This window comes from Opisthocomus hoazin, chromosome 15, assembly GCF_030867145.1.
Source record: "Opisthocomus hoazin isolate bOpiHoa1 chromosome 15, bOpiHoa1.hap1, whole genome shotgun sequence".
Taxonomy (NCBI): Eukaryota; Metazoa; Chordata; class Aves; order Opisthocomiformes; family Opisthocomidae; genus Opisthocomus; species Opisthocomus hoazin.
The window spans coordinates 20717274-20742852 of record NC_134428.1 but is presented as its reverse complement, the minus strand read 5'-3'; the positions used below and the strand labels follow the sequence as shown (position 1 = coordinate 20742852).

Sequence of the window (25579 nt, the reverse complement as noted above, 5' to 3'; positions counted from 1 at the left end):
CCAGAAAGTTCTGCCTCTTGGCTGTGTTGCAGTGTGGAAGGAGGAGTTCGTCTTCTTCATTAGCCATCTGTGCTGTTTTCCAGCTCGCTCCATGATGTTACATGGCAGGGAGAGACTTCTTCCCTTTGTTCTTAGTCTTGTCTTTTAACAGTCATTTCTGTGGTTATACTGTATTCTACTCGCTTTGAAGTAGTGCCTGGAAGTAGAAAAGCGGATAGTCCATTTTGTTCTATAATACGTGGTAGGTCATTAGTTTGCAAGCAAAACAACGGTTTTACTTTGCAACAAAGTAGATTTTTTGATAGTGTGGTTCTGCTCTTTACAGCGATGTGGTTTTGCTGAAAATAAAGTGTAAATACATAGGAATGTGCATAATTTTGTGGTCAAATATTAATTTAAAAGACTGTTGAATGTTTTGGATTTATACATTTAATCATCATTCTCTTTCAGATGTATATGATGAATATATTTCCTAAATAATGTTTTTCTTCTGGTAAACTGATTTTTCCACTTGTTCTTAATGAAGCATGACTTCAGTGCTTCATGTTGTGTCTAATGGTTTGAGCATAACATTCTTGATGTCGGTGCAGTTTTGAGGAAAGATTTTATTGATGTAATATTGCAGAGGCAGTGGAGGGAGAACACAGAAAGGAACATCGTTTTGTCTGTGTGATTGAACCAGCACTCTGGTGATGCTGTAAAAGGAAGGTGTTTACCGAGTGGCAGCTAATATTAATATTAGGTCTACTAACTTTTAGGCTGTTTTAGGGTAATAGTTTCATTTCTGAAATGTTTGAAATTTGAGGAAATCTGTGTATGTGCACTGTTGTCACAAGGGCTGGAGGTTGGTTCTTAAGGGTAGGCATACATTGCTTTATCTTCTTTCTATTCTCTGCTAGGTGTGGTAGAGGAGGTGATGGCCTGTTGTGGTCCCAAACTAGAAATCTCTGGGCTTTTGCCATCCGCTGGCTCAGCAGCTTTTGGGAGAACATCTTGTCCTGCTTCGCTGAGGACGGGCCGAGCCCCATGAAGGCGTTGAGCAGGAGGTGTTTGCCAGCCTGTGTAGCTGGCACTGGGCGCAGTCAGGGGCTCCTCACGCTCAGGGACGTGCTGGTGGAGTAGGGTCTGTGGGGAACTTAGGGATGAAAGAGTTTGATGGGCAGCAGATGTTGGGATCACGAGCTCTTTAGCAGCTGGGTGAGGGTGTACCCATTATGGGGGAGGTGGGGAAGGAACCAGTGACCTGTGGTGCATCTTCACCATTCCTCTTCATTTATACCTCATCAGCCCACTTCAGCTGAGGATGCTGAAAATGAGAACAGCAGTCAGAAACGGGTGGTGAGAGCATGAAAGACTGGGAAAGCAGTTATGCTGGAGAACTGTGAAGGCTGGACTTGTTTACCTTAAAAAGTGGTTGAATAAGAGGTGACAAGTTGAGAGCGCAGAATCTAATGAACGAATGGTTTAGGGAAACTGTTTGGGAGCTGTTGTTTTCCCTGTCTCTGCAGTGCAAGAACAAAAGTGTTCAATGAAGCTGAAAGGTGGCAGATTAAAAACTGATAAAAGAAAATACATTTTCAAGCAATGAAAAAAGCAATGGGATTCATTTCCATCAGAAAGTTGGCAAGGTCAGAAATTTATCAGGGTTCAGAAAGAGACTGGATACTTATATGATCATTAAAAATATCCAGAGGAGATGTCAGTGAGAGCTTGTGGTTCAGAAGTATTTATTAATTGTCATATTTATTTGGAGGGGGGAAGCCCAAGGTGCAGGTGCGGCTGGAATGGTGGTAAAGCACCATGATCTTGTACCTGCCTGATGTGGTCTTTGTACCTGGTTCTTAAGCAACCGATTTTGTTTGTTACCCTATTGGGGTCTCGAGAGGAAGGGGATCCCGGGCACAGAGGGGTTAATAGAAGAAAACCAGTTGTGGGCTTCTCTGCCAGCCTGCCCTGACGTTTATACGGGATTCAAGTGCCAACATATGACAAATCTGTGGTCAAGAAGCTGCAATCCAGAGCACCAAGGTGGCACATTTGCTTTTCTAAATGCAGAAAACTCTTTCAGAAGTGCAGTTCACAAGGTTAAAGAGTTGCCGAGCTTCGTGGTGTTTACTTGCTGTCTGAGAGCAAACCCTGAAGATGGCTCCTGATTAAGCTAATAAGACGTGTTGTGTGGATGTTGTCTGAACTGTGCTCTGGGTTGAGAGAATAAACGGATTTTAAAAAGAGCCGAGCAAACATTGCTTGGTGCAATTTGTGTTTTTAACCTTTTTAGTTGGCTCATATACTCAAAATGTTAAAATGGTTTTTCATTCGTATTTTCAAAGGGTACAAGTTAAAACATGTAACCTGCATCGTGTGGGTAATGCAAAATGTCTGTTGGGTAATGTGAAATTAGTAGTTTGACCACATCCAACTAAACCATAGAATTTTAGTTCAAAGTAATGGCTTGTTATTGCTTTGCCCTAGATAAATCATTGGGTGTGATTCAATAAGCTGTCCCTTAAGCTAGCCCAGTCTTACTGTTGGGAGCATGGCTGGGGTGAGAAATGACCCTTTGTGGTTGTTATCGTTTCAAGAAGAACATGTTCATGTATTCGTTTGCCTTATAGGTGGCTTATGTAGTATGGAAGCTGCACACTGTGCCTCCAGTACTTAACAAAATGCTGCATGGTTTTTGGTCAACAGCTTGGACGTCAGGGCTGGGTAGGCTCTGCTTTGGGTAGTGGGGGGTTTTACCCTCTGTGTTCGGCAGCAGGGTGGATCTGTGAATGCTGTGGGCTTCTGGGCAGTCCCCTAGCAGTTATGGGACAGTAATCGAAGGAAGTTTCCAACAGTTGTTATATAGAAGTGAAAACATTTTAACCCCGAAGTACAGTGGGCAGAAAGGTCTTTTGTGCAGATGCATTCCAGCCTATGGCTTGCAAACTTCATCAGACGTGATGTGGCCATTTGCAGCGTGAGTGCTGCCGGCGTCCGTAGGCTTCGTGCGTGTTAAGGTGCACGGTACTTAATTTGCTTGCCTGAGACAGTCCTATTGCAGCAGATACGCAGCCAAACCTTTCAGTCTTCTCTGCGCTGCGTCCTCTTCTGAAGGAGGCATCGCCGGGCTGCGAGGGCAAGGAGCTGTGTCCGCTCTGCCCATGAGTATCCTTTAAAGATAATGCAGATGTGCTATGGGTGACCTAGGAGAAAACTTGATGTATAATTTCTGGAACTCTTATTGAAGTCGCTGATCTTTTATACCCTGGAGGTAGTAGAGAGAATAGTTTATGAATTAAGTCAAATACTGGAAATTATTAATATTTTCTGACAAGTCATTCAGGTGATGCATACTCTGAAGCATTAGCTAAAAGCCCTTTCTCTTTGCCTTTTTCAAAAAGCCACAGCTGCCACGTTTCTAGAGTTGTTGACACATCATATGGGGATCAAGAAATTACTTTTCAAGTTCAGTGGAATGTGCTGTGTTGAGCTGTCAAGATGAACTTGGGTCTCTGATTTTTTTTGTCCCTTCAAACTCTGATATGAGAGGTTTGCCCTCCTGCTTCAGTTCTGTTTTAGCCTGAATACCCCAGGAATGGAGCCCGGACGGTGATGAGGTTCCTCCTCCTTCATTTTTGCGGAGATAACTGCACCAGCGTAGAGCACGGTTCAGTTTACATTTCTCCCAAGTTAATGACATTTAAGTGGTTAAAACTGCAGGAAACTGGCTGTTAAGATATTTAGAGGCCAATATCTGGGTGACTTAGTAGGCAGAAGGAAAAAGAAGTCTGAGGGTGAGGAATGAACATAGGGCTGAATTTTTATGTGCTGTAGACACTGGCAGAATGGAAGAATCTGATGCACCGTCACAAAAACTTTCTTTTCAGGGTTGAATAAGGCTTTGGGTTTTCTTTTTTTTTCTTTTTCTCTGTTTTTTTTTAATAGATGAATAAAATATTAGTTTTCTGTTGCCAGTAAGTAAGGATGAATAAATTTCCTTGTCAGTTGTGTGCCTTCCCCCTGCCAGCGATGGTAATCTAGTGGCTAGGTTGAAGAAAACATGGAATTAATTCCCCCCCCCCCCCAACAAATGACCGTTTTTCAAATGTGAACTGCGTGCATGATGTCAGATACCAGTGTCAGATGGAGAGTGGCCCTGTGCTGAGGCAGGTGAATAAGGCAACTTCACACTTGTGCAAGATTGCCACTGCTTGAGCAGCGGGGCCAAGAGCAATGGTAGAAAGGAGTTCTTTTGAATGACGGGATGAGACATGCGCGGAGACAGAAAAGCAAGCTTGTGCTAGAGGTAGGCAGTGGTGAGTGTTCCAGTAGAAGGGAGTTAAATGAAGAAAAATCATAAAATTATTTCACGGCAGCAGGAGGTTAGGAAACATAGCTAAACATGTTAAACTCACTGTGAAGCAAGAGGACCCCGGGGTATTTTAGTCAGACAATATTTAGTTTGTTGCGGTGTCAGTTGTATGATTGCTTGTCAGCTGGCATATGTATGCGCTATAAGCAAAATGAGGCTTTTAGAGACCGTGCACAATTTTCCTGAAGATAGTAAGCAGGGGATTTATCAGAGACAGATTAAAAGAGTTACAGTGGATTTATTTGCTCTGGTCCATTGCCAGGATATAAGGCAGGCTGAGCCCTCAGTAGAGAAGCGTTGGAGGAGAGGAACAAGAGCTAGAAAGGAAGAACTATAAATCTGGAGAAAAACTTATGGAATATAAAAGCATGTAAGATACACAGGTATTTGTAGGTGTACATTTAAAGCTGCCTGCTGAATGCTTGTCAAAAGAGCAGTCAGATTGCAGAGCCTCTCCAAAATTTAAGAAATGGTGGTTGGAAAGCCATGAGTGTCTCTGCATGCCTTGTTCTGGCACCTAAAATTAGCCTTTGATCATCTTTTTCGGGCTCTTTGCTTGGTTGTATCCTCACCACAGTTTCCCCTGGTCGCTGCTTTCTCCAGACTTCCAACCTTGGGTGGAAAGTTGGTGTTCAGCCTTAATGATACGGTACCTTTCCTAGCAAGAAAATGTCTCTGTAATGAGAGCGTCAGAAAAAGAGATGAAAACGATCAGTTACAGAGAAATGATGGGAGAGGCAGGGATGCTTCATGCCTGGTTGACCATGTGCTTGTGCTTACAGCGCACATCAGTCTATCTGACCTCTCTCCCACCTATTCAGGCTAGACATGGATAGACGTACTTGGACTTATAAAGAATAAATACTTTATTTTTGTTGGAGAAGCCGTGGTTGTAGCGCATAATACGTCTGAAGGGCTTCTTTATAGGTTAAATCCATCTTTAGACTCCTGCAATAGCCTTGCGTTGGCTCGAGGGGCAAAAATGCAAGCAGAGGTTTGATATATAGAAAGTCACATTCGAGAGGTAAGAATATTTTGAAAAACTGTTCTCTGACATTCTTGTCAGTGTGAGGGCAGTGAAATCTCCTGGATGTTTTTGTTTTTGTGGAGGTAACAGGCTTTTTTGTAAATGCTGTTTTAATTGAGGTCTTGAGTAGAAAGGCAATGGTGTGTATACATATGTGTCTGCAGTCAGTTCTGATTTGCAAACTAATGTGAAAATAGGTCAGCCATCGAGCAAAGTGATGGGAAAAGGCTGTAGCTGAGAAGGAAGCTATGTGGAAATTTGGGAATAGAAAAATTTGGTTTAAAGATGATTAATACAGAAGTTAAGAGTGGCAAGAGAAAGGGGAACCAGTTGCCCTCTGGTGATAGTAGATGCTGCTTGTAGACAAGGAAGATTTGAAAAGTTTCTGGTATTTTCATTTTTGTTGGGTTTGTTTGGCGTAGGACTCTTGGGTTTTTTTTGTCTGTTCTAGAAGACCCGATTAGCTCATTAGCAGTGCCCCAAGAGGGTCGGGAGCTGAGTGGATGGGAAGCCTTAGATGGGTTCCCGTAACAGCACAGTCTGACCGAATGTGCCTTTAGCCACAGCTCTGCCTTCAGGCCCCTGGGTCTTGCTGTCACTTTGTTTTTACTCCCCCCCAACCATTTTCCATAAGGCAAGGGGACACGAACATAGTCTTTGAAGAGAGAAGCCTAGTTACAAAAGAAGGCTTAACAATATATCAATTCCTTATCAATTCCTCCAGCCGGCAGAACCTGTTCGTTGCCAGCAGCCCCTCGCATGCTCCCCAGCTTTTCCCTGGTGTGTAGGGCTGTTGCCTGTGTCCCGACAGCCTGGGGTGGGATGCATATGAGTGCTGCGAAGGACCTGCAAAAGGGCAGCTTTGAGAAGGGGGTAGTGGTACCCGATGTCTGTGGGGCTGCGCAACGTGTGGGGCTCTGCGCTTTGCTTTCATGGATCTCATCACCTTGGTACAAATTCGTTTCTCTAAATTAGAGATGTTGTTGAATTGTAATCCTCCTCTTGATAAACACATCACCAAAGATGAGATTTATCACATCTATTGTTTGCCTTTATTCAGTAGACAAGTTACCTGTCAAAGAAGGAGATTAGACTGGTTTGATATTACGCATATTAAGGCTCGGTTGATTGTTTCTTGTCCCTAATTTTTCTATAGCTGCTTGCAATTTGATTGTTAATGTTTTCTTCAAGTATTTTGTGAGATACCGACATGTTGGAGTAATTTATAATTGCTGGTGTCGGTATTTCCTCACCCAACCTTCTTTTAAAAGGTTGGATCTGTTCCTCTGTCCTCTTTTTAGGCCCTGTCCTGCTCCTGCCATTCGTGAATGCATCAAAGATTGTTGCTCATGGAGCGGAGAAGAATTTTGGAAGTATCTTAAGCATATATTTTGTCAATAGGTCCTGATATATTTATATAGCTATATATTTTTATATCCCCTGATAGATCTAATAAATTTAAGTATTCTTGCAGTTATTTCTGACCATATTTTGGCTTATGTTCCCACACCTCACACTGCCAGTTTTACTAATGTTAAACATCTGGTCAAGCCCCAGTTACCATCTCCCTCTTTCTATGTGTATTTATATAGCTTAAAGCAAGAAAGCAGAGACCTCTGTTACAGTCATCTTTCTCTTTTATTTGTGTTTTTTATGAGGAACAGTTAGCTAAATTATACCTGATTGCAAATAGCATCTGTTTGATGTTGAAGCTCCATATTCTTTCTTCAGTCTCGAAATTTTCTCTTATTATGTCTAATTTGGAGTTAGGAGTCTGGAGAGGAAGAGGAGGGGGAAATCTTGCCACTGATTTCCTATAATGAAGCAGTCTATTAACATTCTCCAAAAATTATCATTAATTAAACAAAAAGCTCATCTAATGCTAGGAACAGGGATATTTCTGTACCATCAAAAAAACACCAAATGGGAAATATCATTATCATTCCCCTTTACAAAGTCTGTCTCCTCTGCCAGGCTCTAACCTGTGCAGAAGGGAGAGAGCAAGTGAGCTGTGCGTTTGGGTTGTGGATTAATAGTTGAAGTTCACTCGTGTGGAAATAAAGCAGATTTTACTGTGACTAGAATCTGTCATTAAAAAGCCATTATCGGAACCGACCGGCACAATTCCTGTTCTTTCATTGCTAATGACAAAACAATCTGTTCTTTAAAAAACAACAACCCTATATTTTCTTTCAGAGAAAGGCGCAGGAGACTTACCAGGACAGAAGCTGGGTGAAGAGAGGCAGCTGAAAGATTTATTGATCAATAAACCAGACAATTACAGCTTGTTTATGAAAGGGGGGAAAAAAAAAACACCCAAACCTTGGGCCTGCAAGCAACACTGAGACTCTAATAATGATAACTCTGGCATCCAGCTTGAGACGATAAAAGTCAATAGGAAGATATAGGATTTCAATAAAATTATGACACTAGATAAACTTTACCCCAGGAACAAATTTTCCGTGGGTGTGTGACTGACTTCAGTTAGATTTGTAACTTTAATTTCTTTCTTATTGATTTTTCTTTTCTTCAACTAATTAGGAAGTCTGTGGTGAATTGTGTGTATGTATGTTTGAGGAAGAGCTAATGAGCATCAGCAGGAACAGGGCCTGAGCTTATAGGTGTGTATATAAGGTCAGATGGCCTTTTAAATTTTTTTGCCTGTGTTTGATTCCACAGTTGCTTCCGATACACAGCTGGGAGTCACTCTCGTGCTCCTCAGGACGCATAGATTTGAAGCCCCTGGCTGCCCTTGGAGATGTGCAGTAGCGCTGCCCCAGTGATGTGGGGTCTGTTGGTAGGGATGAGGGTGATGGTGCTGACGTGAACACTTCCCAGGCCACAGAATCACCGAATGTTCGGGGTTGGAAGGGACCTCTGTGGGTCATCTAGTCCAACCCTCCTGCCGAAGCAGGGTCACCTACAGCAGGCTGCACAGGACCTTGTCCAGGCGGGTCTTGAATATCTCCAGAGAAGGAGACTCCACAACCTCCCTGGGCATCCTGTTCCAGGGCTCCGTCACCCTCAGAGGGAAGAAGTTCTTCCTCATGTTCAGCTGGAACTTCCTCTGCTTCAGTTTGTGCCCAATGCCCCTTGTCCTGTCGCTGGGCACCACTGAAAAGATTCTGGCCCCGTCCTCCTGACACCCACCCTTGAGATATTTGTAAGCATTTCTAAGGTGCCCTCGCAGCCTTCTCTTCTTCAGGCTGAACAAGCCCAGCTCCCTCAGCCTCTCCTCTTAGGAGAGATGCTCCGGTCCCCTACTCATCCTCGTAGCCCTCCACTGGACTCTCTCCAGTAGCTGCTCAAAAGGTCTTTCCCTAAAATTAACCCGAAAGTCCTGGAGGAGCCCACTCATATCACTGCTCTCTCTAAACCGCTCTGGTAGCCCTCTGGTGTGTGAATGCTGGGGAATGAAACCTCTCCCTCAGCTTCGAGCTGCTCACCATCTGAGCTGAATTTGGGCTTTGCATAGGAGGGAGTGGAGGAGCTGGTGGGAGGACTGGAGAGGAGCTTTATCCTAGGGATGACGTTTTGCAAAGGTGCCATCCTGTAGCAGAGTTTCATGGAATTAGCTCTAGTTTGTGGTTAAGATTAGAAAACGTATTTTCTTTTTAGTTACTGATGAAATAGTAGGAGGCATATTCTTTTGGTGAATTGGCTGTTGCTGGCGGAAGGAAGGGAAACTGTTGAAAAAATCACCATCCTTCCTCTTTTTCAGACTTCCATCTCCTCAAACACAGCTGCAAGATCCAGCACCAGAGTTTGCTGTGGGGCGTTAATTTCCTAGGTTTATAATGAACATCAAAACCAGTTATTCTGCTTTTAGGGCATGTTTCAAGTAAGCTTGTTTCTGTTCTGGTGTTGATTTGAGGCTGGTTAAGGTGAGGAGCACCTGGAAGGGCACCAGTGTAAGGTCCATGGTGAGTTAGCAGAGATGCCCTGTGCTGGGTAGATTTTGGAAATTCCGGAGGAACTGCTTTTTAGTAATTCTGCTGAATACTCTCCTGATAGGAGGCAGGAAAGTGGGGATGTTGGAAGAAGGTTAGAGAGAGCATCTGAAAGTCCCTGGGGAGGCTGTTGATGGGACTTGGGGAATATTCTGTTGTGTGGGATGCGGAGAATATTGCAAGAATTACTAAATTAGGATTACGTTGTAGAGAATCTTTTTAGACAGAGGACTTCTCAAGAAGAACTTCGGTTTCCTGCCAAACTAACAAGATATTTAGGAGGGAGGGAGAAGCTTTCAGTAAGTGCTCTTGATGGGGAGGAATTTGAAAAATAGAGCTAGGGACCACTTGGTGGAAGCTGAGAATTGATTTCATTACAGTATTAGTATTTAGAAATAATTAAAGAGGAGAACTAAACTCCAGGATCAAGTGTTTAATTGTACCGCCATTATTTCGGCTTTTCAGCATCATTTTTTTCCCCAGTACAGCTTGTGCTGTATTTACTGTGCATTGCTTTTTTTTCCTTGAGAAGTTCACTCTTCCCTTAAGAGAAAGGCTTTGAAGCGCAAGGTCTGTAGTTGATTTTAGGGGAAAGACAGCCTGTAGGGATGTCTTGCTCCCATGCAGTTTTCCCATCCTGACATGAAAACGGAAGTTTGTGCCCCTTGTCGCTGAACAGCTGGGGGAACTGCTGGGATCTTGCTGGGGATGACTCGAATGACCTAATATTCAGCCGTTAATTGGAAGCCAAGTGTGATGGGAATTGCCAGGGGTCCTGTTTGCTGTTGGAAAAATGCTAACAATTTTGGGACTGCCCTGCTGTAATGGAGAGAACATTGCAGCGTTAAATTATCACATTGATGAAAGACGTTTAGCAGAAAATTAGGGTAGCAGTGCAGCTAGGAGAGAAATAGAGAGGGTGCTGTAATTGGGGATCTAATTGCAACAACATGCAAGCATCAAGCCACCACCTTTGCTAAACGCTGTCATTACGTTCTCGTCTGTGCTCTAGGTGATGGTTCTGCAATAAATGGGGAATGAAAGTCTCCTGAGCAAAGGCGGTTGGCCTTATGGAGAGTGCACTGGGCAGACTGGGTGATGTGTGTGTACCTTGGAGGGGGAGGAGGAGGATGGGGCGATCCTGTACGGCTGCCTTTCTGCTAAGCAAGTTCGTTATAATGCAGGAGTGGGGTGGCTGGATTTGGGTTTTCTTCTTCTGCGGTAACGTGGGAAGTATTTCCTTTCGTGTGTCTGTCAGATGAATAATTCTTTCTAAACTATGGCAAAACTGTTCTTTCCTTGGAAAAATATCTGTCTCCAATCAGGCCTGAGGAAGGAGCTAGTAATAGTTTCCAGTACTATTTATGTTAAAACCTGTTTTTCTTTATTATTTTATCAACTCAGTTCCTTCAGCCTCAGGCTGTCCTTTGGTCTTGAGGTCCTTTTACCTGCTGACCAGCCCAGCCGTCTTGGCTCACCTTTCAGCCCGTGCCGTGCTCTGAACACACACTGCCTCTGGCAGTGCCCCGCGTCTCATTTTCACACCTCGAATTCAAATTGTCCTTCCCTTCCCCACACATACACTTGCTATCCACGTTCAATCTTTGACCTTTAGATTTTGAAGGAGGAGATAACCTTCATATACGGGTTTGCTCAGGTGAGTGGTTAGCATCACCTTCACTATCTGAAATCCAGCCTTTTTCATTCGGGGTGGGGGAAAGAGGACTTCTTTTTCTTCCCTGGCATTTCCTGATTTCCCCGAGAGAGCAGGATCCCAGCAAAGCATTTCTGCGCAGCCAAGCTGGGTTTATGGAGTGCTCCAGGTTCTGTGTAGTGGCAGTGGCTTGGTCTGGATGTGAACTTCACGGCTATAAAGCTGAGTGATCTTTTAATAATTATTTGGATGTTTGTGATGGCAGAATTCACGCGAGATGACTGGTCTGTCCAGAGCACTTGAGCGTTTTGGTAACACAGCGAGGCAGCAAACTGCTGCCGTGAAAGGGAGGCAGCACTGTAAGATTTCCTCAGACATTTTCCTCTTTGGATTTACTCCAGGGACCTGTGCTGCTTTGACCCTGTTCTGTAGCCTTGCAGACATCAAGGTTCTTCCGTGCAGCCCAAAGATAAAACACTTCCTCAGCTGGCTAATCCCTGTATGCACACTGAACTGTGCATGGTAATCTCCGTAAAACACACCTGACTTTTTGAAATTTTCAGCCGTTCTTTCTCATTCTTCTTTTCCGTCAATGCCTTGGAAGTAGGCGCTAGGCGCTGCCTGAGGTTGGGAACGCGTCAGGACATTCTCCAAGGGACCCAAGCAGAAAGTTTTCCCGTTAGCTTTCAGCCCAAGCTTTGCACTTGGGAGTGCGACTGCTCTCGGGGAGGGGGATCCTGCTTTTTGTCTTTCTCTGCAAATGCTTGGTTATAATTGCCAGCAAAGAGCAAAGTGAGCCAAACACATTGTCTGTGAGATATTCACCTCTGCAAAAATATTTATTATAAATGCTGCATGTTGTAGTGTTTAGTGAGTGATAAGTCACATACCGTTTGGAGGATATTTGCTCTCAGCCACTTTGTTTGTTGTCAAATCTGTTTCATTTCTGTTGTGACAATTCTGTTCCTTCCTTGCTGGAACTCTTTGGCAGGAAAAATGTCAAGTACTACACTAAATATTTTGCGGAAGAAACCCATTCAGCCATGTTGAATTAGAATAGAGTCTCCAAAAAGAAAGCAGGCTCTGTTTTCAGTTGCCATCTGCTTGTTAGAGTATATGCATGTTGCTTTCCTGCAAGGGATATGTGGTTTTTATATATGCTAGACAGTCCAATTTTTCAGTTTTCGGAGCAGCAACATTTATTTTGTTACAACTGTGTGTTCATGTCTGTGGCTTGGTGCCAATGCGAAGACGAGGAGTGTATATCCATCGGGATTTCTGTGCCGTGTAGAAGAACAGTGGGCAAAAACGTAGAATATTGTTCTGGGAACCCTCTCCTTGGAGTGAGGTCAGGGGCTTTATCCCTAAAGGCGGTTTCTGTTCTTCTTGACAGGAGCGTGATGGGATGCGAGCAATTCTGGAGTCGTACGACAGTGAGCTGACCCCTTCGGAGCACTCACCCCAGCTGAACCGGCGTATGCGGGAGGCCGAGGAGATGGTGCAGAAGCTGCATGCTCACAACACCGAGCTGGAGGTAATAAAGAAGCATCGTGCTCTAACCCCAGGGGTGAAGTAGTTGAGACCTTTAAGATTGAATTGCCTAGTGATGTGATCTGCTCTCACAGAAGGCGGATTTGCAAAATTCAGATTTCAAAATTCCGAGATCAAGAAGACTCACAGGTTATTATGCTGCATCTGAAGCTGGCAGAAGCCGGGAATAATCATACTGGGGTGTGAGGAGTCTGCTTTGCGTTGAGCGTAGCTGTACAGCACAGCTGGAGTGACAGCTGGTCCCTGTGGGTTAAAGGGTTGTGTAAAGGGGGAGTAAAAGGGTAACGAAATGTAGCGAGTGTGGTGTCTTCTCTGTGGTCTAGTCTAAGGGATTCACTGTATCGCACGGGCTCTCCTGTACACAGCGTGAGCGAGTGTATGTTTGTAAGAGCTTTAGGGTTGAAGAAGTAAAGTAGTGTCTGCTGTTACTTCTTCACGTCTTGGCATTGGGCCCCAGAATACCAGTAACTCTATTATAAACACTTTTTATTAGGTTTTCTCTAAGAAAAAACTTTCTTTCCAAAGATAGAAGTATTTATTGAAGGAATTCTTACATTATTTTTAGTTCTCTTTTTGAAAATTTGCAATCCGAAATGTGACTGTAATGAGGTAAGTGTTAACATGCATTTGCCAAATAGTTCCCCTCTTCTCTGTTGTACGTTGTCACAGTGGGGTGGGCTTTATGGTCATGAGCTGAAATAAATGGAATACGTCTGTGATCTTAAAGCTTGGCAGTTTTATTATGTAGGCTTTACAGTTGTCATAAGTATGTGAGTTTTCCTTTCTTCATGCCTAGTGCCACCATCATATGGATTTATAGATGCTATAATTCAAATGGAATAAAACTTGTAGAAATTGATGCTCCTGGGGTTTGTGTTCAAGCCATAGAGTGGATTGTCCCACTGTACACAAACTGCTTTGTTGCTTCTGGCATCCTTAAAAATGCTCTTTTCTTGTGTTGGTAAGTGGGGACTGAAGTCAGGCAATACTGGCTCCAATCACCTTTAAAGCCTTAGCAAGCAGAGCAGTGTAGCGTGGTGTAGATCAGTATCGTAGCACAGATCCACTCCATCCCTGTTTCTCGGAAAAGGAATTCTGTGAAATTTGGGGCAAGCTGATCGAGAAGTTAGCTGGTAACATCAGATGAAATCGAAATTTGCCTGGATTTGTCTGTCCCAGAATGTTTCTCTGTGTTGTGTTTTGAGCAGCGTATTGCTTGCCACCAGACAGAGCAGATTAGACGATGCTGGCATAAAGTGATAGGTGGTGATTTTATCCTGTTTGCTCAGGGGTTTCCACCAGTGGCTCTGGGTTGTTGGAGGGAGATTTCCTGAGCGGTTTCACTGAATAGGTCAAAGGTCCATGGTGTCTTTCGGCAATAGCAAATTACCTTTTCTTCTTCAGGTGAAAGCATGGAAGAGTGTGGGAACCAATTGTTACACCTCTTTATTTATAGAAAACAAATTAAAGGTTTGCTTTCGTGGATATGGATTAAGGACTACATGGAAAATTTCAGAAAGGAGCTGTGTTCTCTGGAGGTTTGGTTTGTGTGATGTCAACCTTTAAGCCTTTCAAAGACTTTGCTAGAGGCAGGATTCAAAGACCTGATATTCCCCATGTAAAGTAAAATTTTACGCTTCACTTGTTTGTGTTTGCCTTTCTGACTGCAGTGTTGACTGCTGAATGCCATCTATTTTGAAATTTGAAGGGAAAGTTTTTTTGTTCTAGTAAAAATCTGAAAACTGAAAAGGAAAACTGAGGTACAGGCTGGACTCCTGGCACCTCATCATCAGGAGCAGCAGCTGTAATCAACTGCCTGTAGATCAAAGAACTGGTCGATAGCAGCTATTAATAACTTCTGACATAATGCTCTGCATCCTCCCAGCTCTGCTGAGCCTCTGCACAGATTTTAGAGATGTTGACACCTGCATGACTCATCTCGCAAAGAGAGGAGACAGTGGGAATGGGACACCTTGGAGCCTCCGTTGCTTCGGAGATGTGGGAGAAACAGTCTGTGATGGGGGGGTTGGGGAGGGGAGTAAAAAGGGAACTTCAACACGTTGAAGTCTACACGTGGCAGAGGGGTCGGGGCATCCCAGGAGCCCCTGGTGTGGGTGGGCTGGGAGGGCAGCACTCGCCCAGCTCGTAGAGTAGCAGAGCGGAGCGAGAAGAGCCCACCTGTGAGCACCACGCACATGGCAGCAAAGCAACAGCGTGCACGGCTGTGCTGATGAGATCCAGGCAGGGTCTGGGGAGGCTGCGAAGCAAGAGGGTGATGGATCGGAGCTGGAAAGGCCGGCCTGACAGCATTACTTTTTGCTAGGCTAAGTTGCTGAAGGAGTGGAAGACAATGAAGATGATTAGTTAACAGAGGACATCCCACCGCAGGTAACCACCGTTATGCCAGCGGAGCAGTGCTTCCGGCAGCTCAGCGCGCTGTGATCGCCTGCGGTTGTTGCAGGAGCAGCCCTTGCGCAGCCCCTGCGCGCTGCCTCTCCACGTACCGCTGAGCTCCAGGAGCAAGCCGGAGTTTAAAAAACCCCGTGTAGCCTCTAAGGAAAATGCATCCTCTTGTGTTACATTTTGTAGCTTCTACCTTTCAGCTTTGTTCTTAAACCTTAAAATTCACTCCACGCACCATGTCTCTCCTCCCTGACTTCTTTCATCACAGATTTTTTTCCTTTTTTTTTTCGCTACCGTGTGCTTAATTTACCAAAATCTCTTTCTGTGCTCCCTAGCAGAGAGCTTTTTGATACTTTTATTTTATTGTTTCTTCTGGTTGCCCTAATCTGTTACCAGCAGCCCCACCTCTGAACAAACCGGAGAGGGGGGAAAAGTGATGTTCTTAACAGGGATTCTTCTTTACTCTAAAAATGGAGATTTCCCCATCCATTCCAGTAGCCGCTCTGTGTGAGGCAGGAAGCTCTCTGCTGAAGATGGAGTGATGGTGATAATGCAGCAGGAAAGAGGAGGAAGCCACATGGGACTAGGAAGATTTTGGGCTGAGGCAACAGCTTTTAACTCATTAGGGAGATGAGTCTCTGATAAGTCTTTTGCTTGATGTATAAATGGAGGTGGGAAGCCATTTAAAAAGAACAGAGGGAAGGAGAGAGGAGTGTGTAAGCCCTGGAGGGTTGCGTGTGAGTAGTTTATTAATCTACGCCAAGAAGATGGAGTTAGGTGATACACCGAGTCGTGCCTGACTCCCTCGTTGCCCAGCCCTCGCTGGCAGGACAGCTGCTGGGAGCGCTGCTGCATCGGCATCGCAGACGTCGCATGGATTACAGGCACCTTTCCAGAAACGGAAATACAGAAGGATGCTTTCATCCCAGATCGCTTCAGACACACAGTGAAGCTGCGTAAGCACTAGTCCTATCAGAGCCCGGTGGGGCAGAGGACTGGAAGACAAAGAAAGGCTGATGGGGAACTTTTAAAATCCCCTGTGTTGATGACAAATGAGAAAAGCTGGATCTCTAACGCATGGACATGCAAACACGTAGTCTGTTCTGGGACTGAAAATGATTGCTTTATCCTCCCCAGAACTGCCTACCCTGACGTGCGGCTCCACAATGCCAGTCTGGCTGGAGAGGGTCGAGAAGGCACTTTACAGAGTGTTGAATGTGAGACAGGGGGAGATGCAAAGAAAAATGCCATCTGAAATGGTGGCTGGGAAAGCAAGCGGGCTGTGTCAGCCTCTTTCATGTGGTTGATGAAGTGTTACTCACCATCTCTTTAAAAGTGTGTTTTGGAACTGAAGAGGGAAGGAGTTTGTCCCTGGGCAGCCTTCTGTAAATGCTTCAAATAAACAGAATTGTAGCCATATTTATATCATGGCATGTTTTGGTACTGGTGATATGAACAGTATTCTTGCCAATCTTGGTTAACTTTTACTACCTGAGCTCCCGTTACTTCTGACGACAAAACAAGAAGTCTCTGTTCATGCCGCAGCTGCTGTGAAAAAGCTCTGATGTGGAGTTTAGTGTTTGAAAAGTTAAATCCAGCTGCACAAAAGAGAAATCATCATAAATATAACTCCATTAATAGCGATTTTATTCCAACACACTTGGCTCTGTATGAAACTTTAATGAAGAGAGATTTGCAAGGAAGACTCATGCTGACACGTTCAATGGTCTCCAGCATTTTTTACATTGAGAGATTCACACTGTCTGTGAGCACCATATGTACTCTAATCAGTTAATTACGAGCCTGACAGTTTCAGCCCATGAAATGCCATATGTTCTGTGTTTTTGTTCCGCCAGGGGCATTACTGGTGACCTCAGAACTCATTGACCAAATGCTGTCACCTTATCTGCACCTGATAACTGCAGCGCATCTGCTGGCAGTGAAAATTGGGCATTGCTGATTCTTGTGATGTTAGCCACAAAGCTGCTCCTTGCAAAGGGAGTTACTTAGCAGTCACCCCGGTGTTTAAAATGCTTAAAATTTATGTGCGGATGCAATAAAATGTTTATTTGAGCAGTTAACAGTTCCTACTTGTCTCTCACCCAGCTTCCCCCATCAGTGCTTTTCCACTTTTTTACCTTCTGTTTTTTTCTCTCTTTGATCCACACTTTATGTTTATCTTGCTTTATCTCTCCTCTGCCGAATTTCCTCTCCCCCTCAAAGGTAAATTGCTTCTTTACACAGCAGAAGGGGTTTCTGTGATGATGGGAACTTTATAGAGAAATTTCCTCCCATCTGTGCAAGGTACAGAGGAGTTTGTTTTCGTTTTCAGATTTCTTCTTGCCTGCTTTCTCTGCCTCTCCACTACCATCCAACCTTCATGCACTGTTTTTTTTTCTCAGTGACAACTGTAAGAAGCAGTGGGAAGATTGCTCTGCTCGCTTCGGATGTCCATAAGGAGCAAATCCGAGTCACTAGAGCTTTCCTGCCACTCCAGAATGGCATATGTTTCACTTGCCCAGACTTCTGCTGTCATTGTAGCATCTGATCTGTGACTCGTGGGAGAAAACAGGCGCTCTCCGGAGGTGATGCTAATGTGCTCCATGCATCAGCTACCACTGATTGCTGAAGCAGTCACAGGGCTGGACATCATCTTCTGACAAAGCAAACACCTTGTCGAAATAGCATTTTGAACCTGAAAGCGTTGGCATCTCTTGGCAGACTCGAGCCTTCGCGAGAACCACTGCGGTCCTTTGCGTTTCGTTTCTTTTCTGAAGGAGAGGAGGACAGGCTCCGTGTCCTCCGGCAGTCCTGCAAAATGGATTATCTTGGGTTCTCTCTTCTTTCACACGTTTCATCTTCCTTCAGACCCGAGTGACCTTGTCAAGTCAGGGAGCCATTAGATTCCTCCCCTCCCTTTTGCACCTGCCAGTGGCTGTGTTTTGGGAGAGCACCTTGCAAATAACCGCCGTATAAATGAGGAAGTCGAGTCACGGAGGGGCTTAATGATTTGTTAAAGGTGACAGGCCCTGCTCTGTGTGAAGAAGAGCGCCTCTTAAAACTGGTTGATGCTGCCGCAGAGCCTGTCTCTGCATAGCTTAGACCTACTGTTTGGTTGAACAAAATTTTAAAATTCAATTACTGTTAATTTTTTCTAGCCGATTCCCCATTTTGGATCTGTCGTGAAAGTTAGTAATTGATCAAGAAAGTAGCCCATGGCATATATACTGGAGATAGTCTGCACAAACCAGCGTTGTTTTCACTACGGACAGATTTTTACAGCTATTTTTAGTGTGTGGATGCTCTGACAGTTTAAGAATGGCTTTAACTCAGCAGTTCCTAGGGACTATGAGCCTCCATCATTCTTAAGAAGTGAGACTGTCTGGGCACCACTTGCATAGAGTAAATTAAATCATTAACTAAGACAATATCTCTACCTTTAGCCTATGCTAAGCTGCTTTATAGTCAAGCTCCCAGACAAATAACCAGTTGCAGAACAAGGAACCTTCTGCTGTTCTTGGCTGCAGATTGAAGTAGGCTGTTGAAGTGCATGGGAGAGAAAAGCATTTTCCAGCTCTGCTGCCTTCTTGTGCTTCAAGTGCAGTAAGAACAAGGGGAGACATTGTAATTTCCATCAACTCTTGCTGGAAGTCATGCTCCTGATGTAGATGTAGTCTGTGACACTCTGCCCCTAGTTCTCTTACTGACTAGATCATGTCTTGAATCTCTCTCTAAACTTAAAAATTTCTAGTGATGATAAATATAAATTTTCACCTGTGTGGACTCCTGCAGCCTCCGCTGTCTGACTGTCTGAAGGGTGTCTGTCTGTAGGAAGCGTCCCCAGCTGAGTTGGCACTGTGCTGGTGTCATCAACCTGCTGGCTTGGTGTGATGTGCAGAGGACATGGGAACGCTCCTCTTCTCAGCCTCTGAAGGATCTCGCTTCAACCCCAAGGAAAATGATTGATGCCAGCAACCAAAAGATTGCTCCCTTCCCCCCAAACTGTGTTCTCCTAAAAATAGTGTTGATATGGACAAATCCTCCTGTAGCCTCTTCCGGTGAAGTTAGGAATAACCAAGCACGAACAAGGCTTGACCTAGGGAGTTTGGATTAGCTTCAAATGTACCAGGCATTAGGAGACAAGAGAAACAGTTGAACTGGGTCTAGATTCCTACAGAAGATTTAAAATTGGGTTCTTTCTTAGTGATGTTTGGGAGAGAGAAGATAACTGATGTGCAGTTATGAGTCATATTTTACCACAATAGAACAGGGGAGAGCATTCCATACGGTGTTGAGAGCTTTAAAATGCTTTTCACTGGAGAGCTTGCATGCCTGTGCTTAGAGATACAGGCTTTGCAATTAGACGTCTTGAGGTGGAGGAGGAAGCAAGAATACATTTGGAGTGGGAGCAGTGGCCCCGTCCCCGGCAAATGGCAGCAGACAAAGATGTTGCATAAAAGAGCTGCTTTTGTGCAGTGTGGTTCATATCACCTCCTGCTGCGAGCGTGGGCTGTGGGAGCAGGGGGCTGAAGTCTGGGTGCAAGTAGCACAGTGATAACATGCCTCTGCCCTCGTAGGCAGAAGACAGAAGGAAAAAGGCAAATTAAGCATCTTTGGGGAATGGGGGTAGGAACAAGTAGCTGCTAGCTTTTCAAAGGGAAGGCTTTGGGAATGTAGAAATATGTTAAGTCTGACGTCGGTCTCCATCGCTTGCTCTTGCAAGCCAGGCAGTGTGGAGGGAAGGGCTGGGAGGCAGTAGGGAGGCTGCTGGGCAGGTTCCTCCAGTGCTCGCACCGCTTCCCGGTGTTGCTTTCCACAAGTATGGAATTGCTTTTTTTTTTTTTTTTTTAATGTTAGAGGAACATCGCACAAAGGAGACAAACTGCATTCTGCGTTTAATTCAGAGATTTAACCTCTTTGAATCTTTATTCCAAGCTGCAAAGCATGGTGGTTTTACGTACTACTAGTCTCATCCATGTGGACCATGCAGCTACAGCCCATGTCGCTGCTGCGCCACGTGTTTGGTGGCAGGGGTTGTCGCAGGGGTGCTGGAGTGATGCTTGGACAGGAGCGATCAAAGCTTCCCAACAGCTTCCAGGGTATGTGGTGTCTTTCTAGAGTAGGGTGATCGGATCCCCTTGGAGGCAATGCCACATCCTCTGGAGCACTTCCAGCCCAAAGCTGCTTGAAGCGCCTGGTATAATATTTACCTGCCTCACCACCAGGTAAATATTTTGATGCCTGCCTTATTAGGGACACGAAACTTAGGACTTACGGAGACGAAGAACTGGGTTCCTTTCTGCTGGATTTCCCAGAGGTGCTCTCAGGGTAGTGCATCTCATTTGCTTGGAACTGCGTTGGTGATTCAGGCTTCAGTGCTAGCCCAGACAGAAGGTTGATGTTAAAAGTCTTCTAATTATTAAAACTACTGCTCGGGAACATTCTCGCATTGCTGAAAGCTTTAACGGTTTGTGGAAACCAAGCAGTTCCAGGGGAGGAAGGAGTTGAGTATCTTGTGAAAAAACTAAAAGGTAAGATTGCACAGCAGGGTAATGTTTTACACAGAAAATGCAACAGAAATTTTAGCTATTCCCTAACTCTGCGTTGTATTAATGACATTAAGTAGTGCTTGTCTGGGCGTCTTAAGAGATCCTCTGAACTTGTTGAGATTTGTTGATTTTTATAATGATTGGATTTGAATTTTGTGATTTGTAGTGCTTTATTTCAGAATAATTACATAATCTCAGCATAATTTAAGATTTAAGTTGTGTATTTGTAAGTGTTTTTATGTCAGCTTTTAATTTATGATGATGGTCTCCTGTAAGAAACAGGGATTAATGTTTTTAATGATTATTTTCTGTTTAAAAGCACACTATAAACTTTTTTTCTATAGCCAGGCTTTTCCAAAGATTTCCTGCAGGGCCATCACACAGGCTTGTTATACAGCTCAACATATTTCTGCCCACTGTGTTTCTGTGGGCTCCAGCTACAGAGTTTTGTTGAAACCCTGTTAGCAAAGGTTTTTGATATATAAACAGAAAAAGTGCTTTGAGAAAACAACATCAACACAAGCCTGTTCCCATGTCTTTGTAGATCCTAACGCTCCTGCTCTTTGCAGCTTGCAGGAATTGTAAGGTCCACTTCAGTACAGTTAATACTTTGGTTATTGTGGCAATTAGAACAACGGTAGTTGCTGTCGTGGCTTTCTTTTTGAAGCCCATTGAGTCCTCCTTATTTTGGCCTTAATTACCAGTAGTAGAAGGGGGTGTTTCTTAGGGGAACTGATTAGTCTAAAAAGCCTAGTTCGGCATAGTGCTTGAGCACAGTTATTTGAATGGTACCTAAAGGCAAGAGCTGATTGCGGTTGTTTTATTTCAGAACATGGATAATTATTCACCCTTAATACTTCTCCATAGTTATGAGTTGCTTTTGCTCCCATACGTTCACCCCATCTTCCCGTATGGACTGGTTTGTCCATAGGCTGCAGCTTCTCCGTTTCATCACTCTGGGTTCATAGGGATGTCATGAATTAGAGCACGGCACTGTTGCAAGTCATAACTTGATCAGAATTTAAAGGAAGGTGGCTGGAATTCTCTCTTTATTTTTGTCTTTTTTTACTTAAACGTGACTAGCCTACTAGTATTTGGAAGAGGCCAGGGGCGAAAGAAGTGAAAAAGCCAGCTGATAGTGGTTTTCACCAAGCTGTGAATAAAAACTAAGCTGTTGATATACATCTCATCTGTTCAGGGGTGGTCCAAGTAAATTGTAAGGAACCATTCTGTTTTCTCAGAGGCTTGGCAATTAATCTATTTGCTTTGATCAGTGTTAATGTCAAATGTGCTTTGATTGTGCTAAAAGCTTTTCAGCAAAACAAACTGGAAATCCTAAGTTTTGGGAAAAGCTACAGTCTTCCTGTAATGCAAGTTGTAATGTTTTTCGTGTGAATTTTATTTATGCTGTTTAATAAAATAAGCAGCACTACTGTATGGTACATGTGCCATGAATCCAACGGTGGTGACAGTAACAGAGAGATGAAATGCATGGCACATCCATTTGACATATTGAACTGATCTATGCTTTCAGTTTGTTTAAATGGCTCTGATGGCTATGGTGAGCTTAGCTTTGGCAGGTGTACGCTCAAATTTCAGTTCTATTCAAGACCATGTTAAAAACAAAACTGATTTCTGATTTAAAGCATTGATTTTTATCTATTCTGTGTTCTCTTGCCTGCATTCCACATGACAGGCCCACAAACGTGGGTTCTCCTAACATCGACTTTACTTCCTTTTGAAAAATTGTAGAAACAGCTCATTTTTCTTTGGAAACTTGACTTTCTTGGAAGAGCTGCCAAACCTAAATATTTTTAAAGTAAGTCACCAAGAAGCTTGAAAGATGATATGTTACACTGTATTATTGGTGTGAAAAACCCCAGTGGTGTATTCGGTGGCTACGGATGTGAGCAGAGTAATTGTTTTGTAGAGGATATTTCAGGTAGAATAGCTTGCGTAATTGGAGAGATTTTTGAGGCATCTTTGTGTAAAGACTGTCACCATACATTATTTATGTACACAAAGAAATGATGAATGTCTTTATCGGCTTTAATTCATGGGAGTACCTCTTGAGAACTCACAAGCTCTGAATTTTGCTGAAGCCAAGGCTGTGCAGTGCAGCTGGGAACTGGCCTAATGGTGAAAAGACCATAAACCAATGATCTTTACTACATGTGGCACATACTATTGCTAAGCTGGGTATTACCAACCCTAACTTTGGCAATTATATTCTACTCTAATTCTATTGACAGTTCATATAGATGCAGCGTCCTTCACTTTGTCATCACCTGGTTTATTCCCTTTTCTAGGAGGTCATTTCATTAGTGAAAAATGCAGCCTTAGGGTAGATCAGTTCCCTGACACGATTTCTCATATATCCAGGTAAAATGTGTGCTCCTTCGACCTCTCTGGGTCAAGTTACACCAGGCTAAATAAGCATTCTGTGACCTTTTGTATGAAGAAAGGTGTTAGGGACAGCTCAGAGTGATGCCCGCCCGGCAGTGGTGGCACGCCGGTGTGTCTCCCTGTGGGAGCATGCAGGCAGTGGTCAAACCACGTTCGCTCATTTGCCTTCTGTGCATGGGGGTAGGAAAGGGTGAGAGCACCCGCTTGCAGACTGCTGCAAGGAGACCCCCCCTTGTTCAAAGAGTCTTGGCTAGAGTGACCTGGGGCTCTGCCACTGCCGTTCTCAGGGGGTGGTGATTGCTCTGACTGTGCTGTTTGCTCGAAGATCATCTGAGTGGACTTAATTGCATCTCAGCTGCAGTGTGGCAGCATGCAGAGCTGTTGAAAAGAGAGAAGTTGTTAGCGTTGTGGATGGTATTTATTTAGAGTTGAGTTGCTCGTTGCACTTGGCAGAGGCTGCCTGGGGGCCTGTGAGGAGTGCTGACCTACCTATGCAGATGTGTGTAATTCCTGTGGATGTTTATAGCAGTATAAAATATAAGATTAGTCTTAAATTCTGTCAACATACATGATACCAAACATATCCAATATTGTGTGAAAATGTCAGGGGTTTTTTGAATTCTTTATTACTACCAAAAAGCGCAGTGCGTATACATGTGTATATGTACGTATGTGTTCCGAGTTACATGTTCAGTAAAGCATATTTAAAGAACTCTAGATGACTGACTTTATGCTCTTAAAATAACATAGCGTCTCAGGCTAATTCTACATAGTTTTTATTGCTTTGTTGTTTACATACGTTTCCAAAGACAGTAGGTGAGAGGATCGCAGCTATGTAGAGAAATGACATTTATCTTCCCAGTGGAGCATGACCTTATCGTTCATAAGTGGCATTTCCTCTCAAGATAATGAGCACCTTTTTATTGAGGCCAGGCAAGACCCAGACTCATTGTATTTGATTTCTGTAGCCCATCAACACTTTACACGTTCCTGTAATTATTGCAGATATTAGTTTCCATTGCATTCCACTTGCTCTTTGGATAAAGCTCTTGTTCCTGAACGGCAAAAGGGAGGGAGAGAGGGAAAAGGTCAGACTCAAGTCGTGATGAACACGTGAGAGCTGCTGCATGGCACAAATGTGGCCACTCTACAACAAATGTACTTTTTATATACCCTTGCTGTATGGCCTCTTCCACAAGGAGTGAGTTGCTAGCCGTTTTGTCATGTATCAGCCTAGGATGGCCGAGCAAGCTGGTGATGCCCTCGGGTCAGCCACGTTTAGGCAATGGTGAATCTTTGTAGCTGTGTATCTGCTTGGTTAAGAAGAGGGAAAAACTAAGCATGAACAGAAAGTTAAAAAAAAAAAGTCTTCACAATTCTTACTTGCAAATATTCACAGAAGGGAGCTATCTGTCATGCTCCATGTTGCCTTACCCGGCTCTATCGCTTGATTTAATTTTGCCTGCAGCATTAGCTGCGTGTGTAGTAACCGCATCCCTCGTACTGCCCATCCGCCAGCGAGCCCTTACACGCCTCTGCAATCCAACTCCCAGCCGCAGAGCATCCCGTGCGGTGCGGTGGAGGAGCAATTCAATACATCTTGTACCTTCGTGGCAGGAGCTAATAACGGAGATTATCTTGGCATATGTTCTGACTTCTTTCCTTTCCTTGCCAAATGGAGATCTTTCATGTTTCTGTAGCACGGCTTTGCTAGACGGGCATTCAGGTGCGAGGAAACTCAGGGGTTTTTAATGGGACCATCAAGCTGTTTCACCTCTTGCCTTGTCGGTCTGCATTTGCTAGAGCGAGAAGCGATTGTGAGTTGCTGGATTGCTTTCCAGAAATGAGCTGCTGTTTGGTTCGCTCAGGGCAGATAAACACTCGCATCTCAAAAATACCATCCTGTCTGGCACCTTTGGCAGTCTCAGCAGAAGGGCCAAGGAACGAATGGACCATGTCTAAGATAAAATTGCAGTGCTCCCTCTGGAGTTAATCCTTTCAGCCCCAAATTGATAAGCACTGGTGGGGGAATGTAAGGTAATACTCACTTCTGTTCCTTCTGCTCCGTCTATTTTATGGGTAAACAAAGGACTTCGGCCCCGGATTGATCAATCCAGCCCTTTGCCCTCACAGTAACTCTGCTGCAAGTTTTTACAATAAAAATTGAACTGGTGGTTGACAAACACAGAATATGTATCACGCCTGTGCTATGCAACGATTGTTTGTTTACTTGTTCTGTTCCTGTCTCTGCAGTTGTTTTGGGGTTTTTTTAAGTAAGGGAAGATATTAACTGATGGAGTTGGAGTGTTTGGAGTACACTCCATGTTGATAGCCTTCCCCTCCTGCTCCCTACAGGGGTAGATAATGTAACTCTGAGAAAGCTGTAAATCTGCACAGAGCTGGCATGGGATAAGGCTCCATCCCCACAGAGGAGAAGGCTGTGAGGAGGGCCTGGGCTGCTCGCCGGCAGACTCCACGTGCCGAGCAAGATCTGCCATGGAGTTGCAAGGAGGGACTTTACAGGGGTAGTAAAGGGCCTTAAGGCTAGTCAGACTCCTTGGAAAGCAAAACCAGAAGGTTTTCTGCTCCTTGGATTCTGTGAGAGCCTCCTTCAGGCTTGAAAGAAGGAGCATAGGATTAAGAGGAGTAATTAAAAAGGATAATTAAGTTGGCCGCTTTGAT

General features: G+C 44.2%; 1 protein-coding gene across 1 annotated transcript in view; it reads left to right on the top strand.

Annotated features, from left to right (window-relative positions):
• MAD1L1 (mitotic arrest deficient 1 like 1) overlaps window positions 1–25579 on the top strand; it is a 391040-nt gene that overhangs the window by 153645 nt on the left and 211816 nt on the right. The window contains exon 12 of the mRNA XM_009936518.2: window positions 12382–12522. Coding sequence (XP_009934820.2) covers window positions 12382–12522 — 141 coding nt within the window. The remainder of the gene's footprint in view (window positions 1–12381; window positions 12523–25579) is intronic.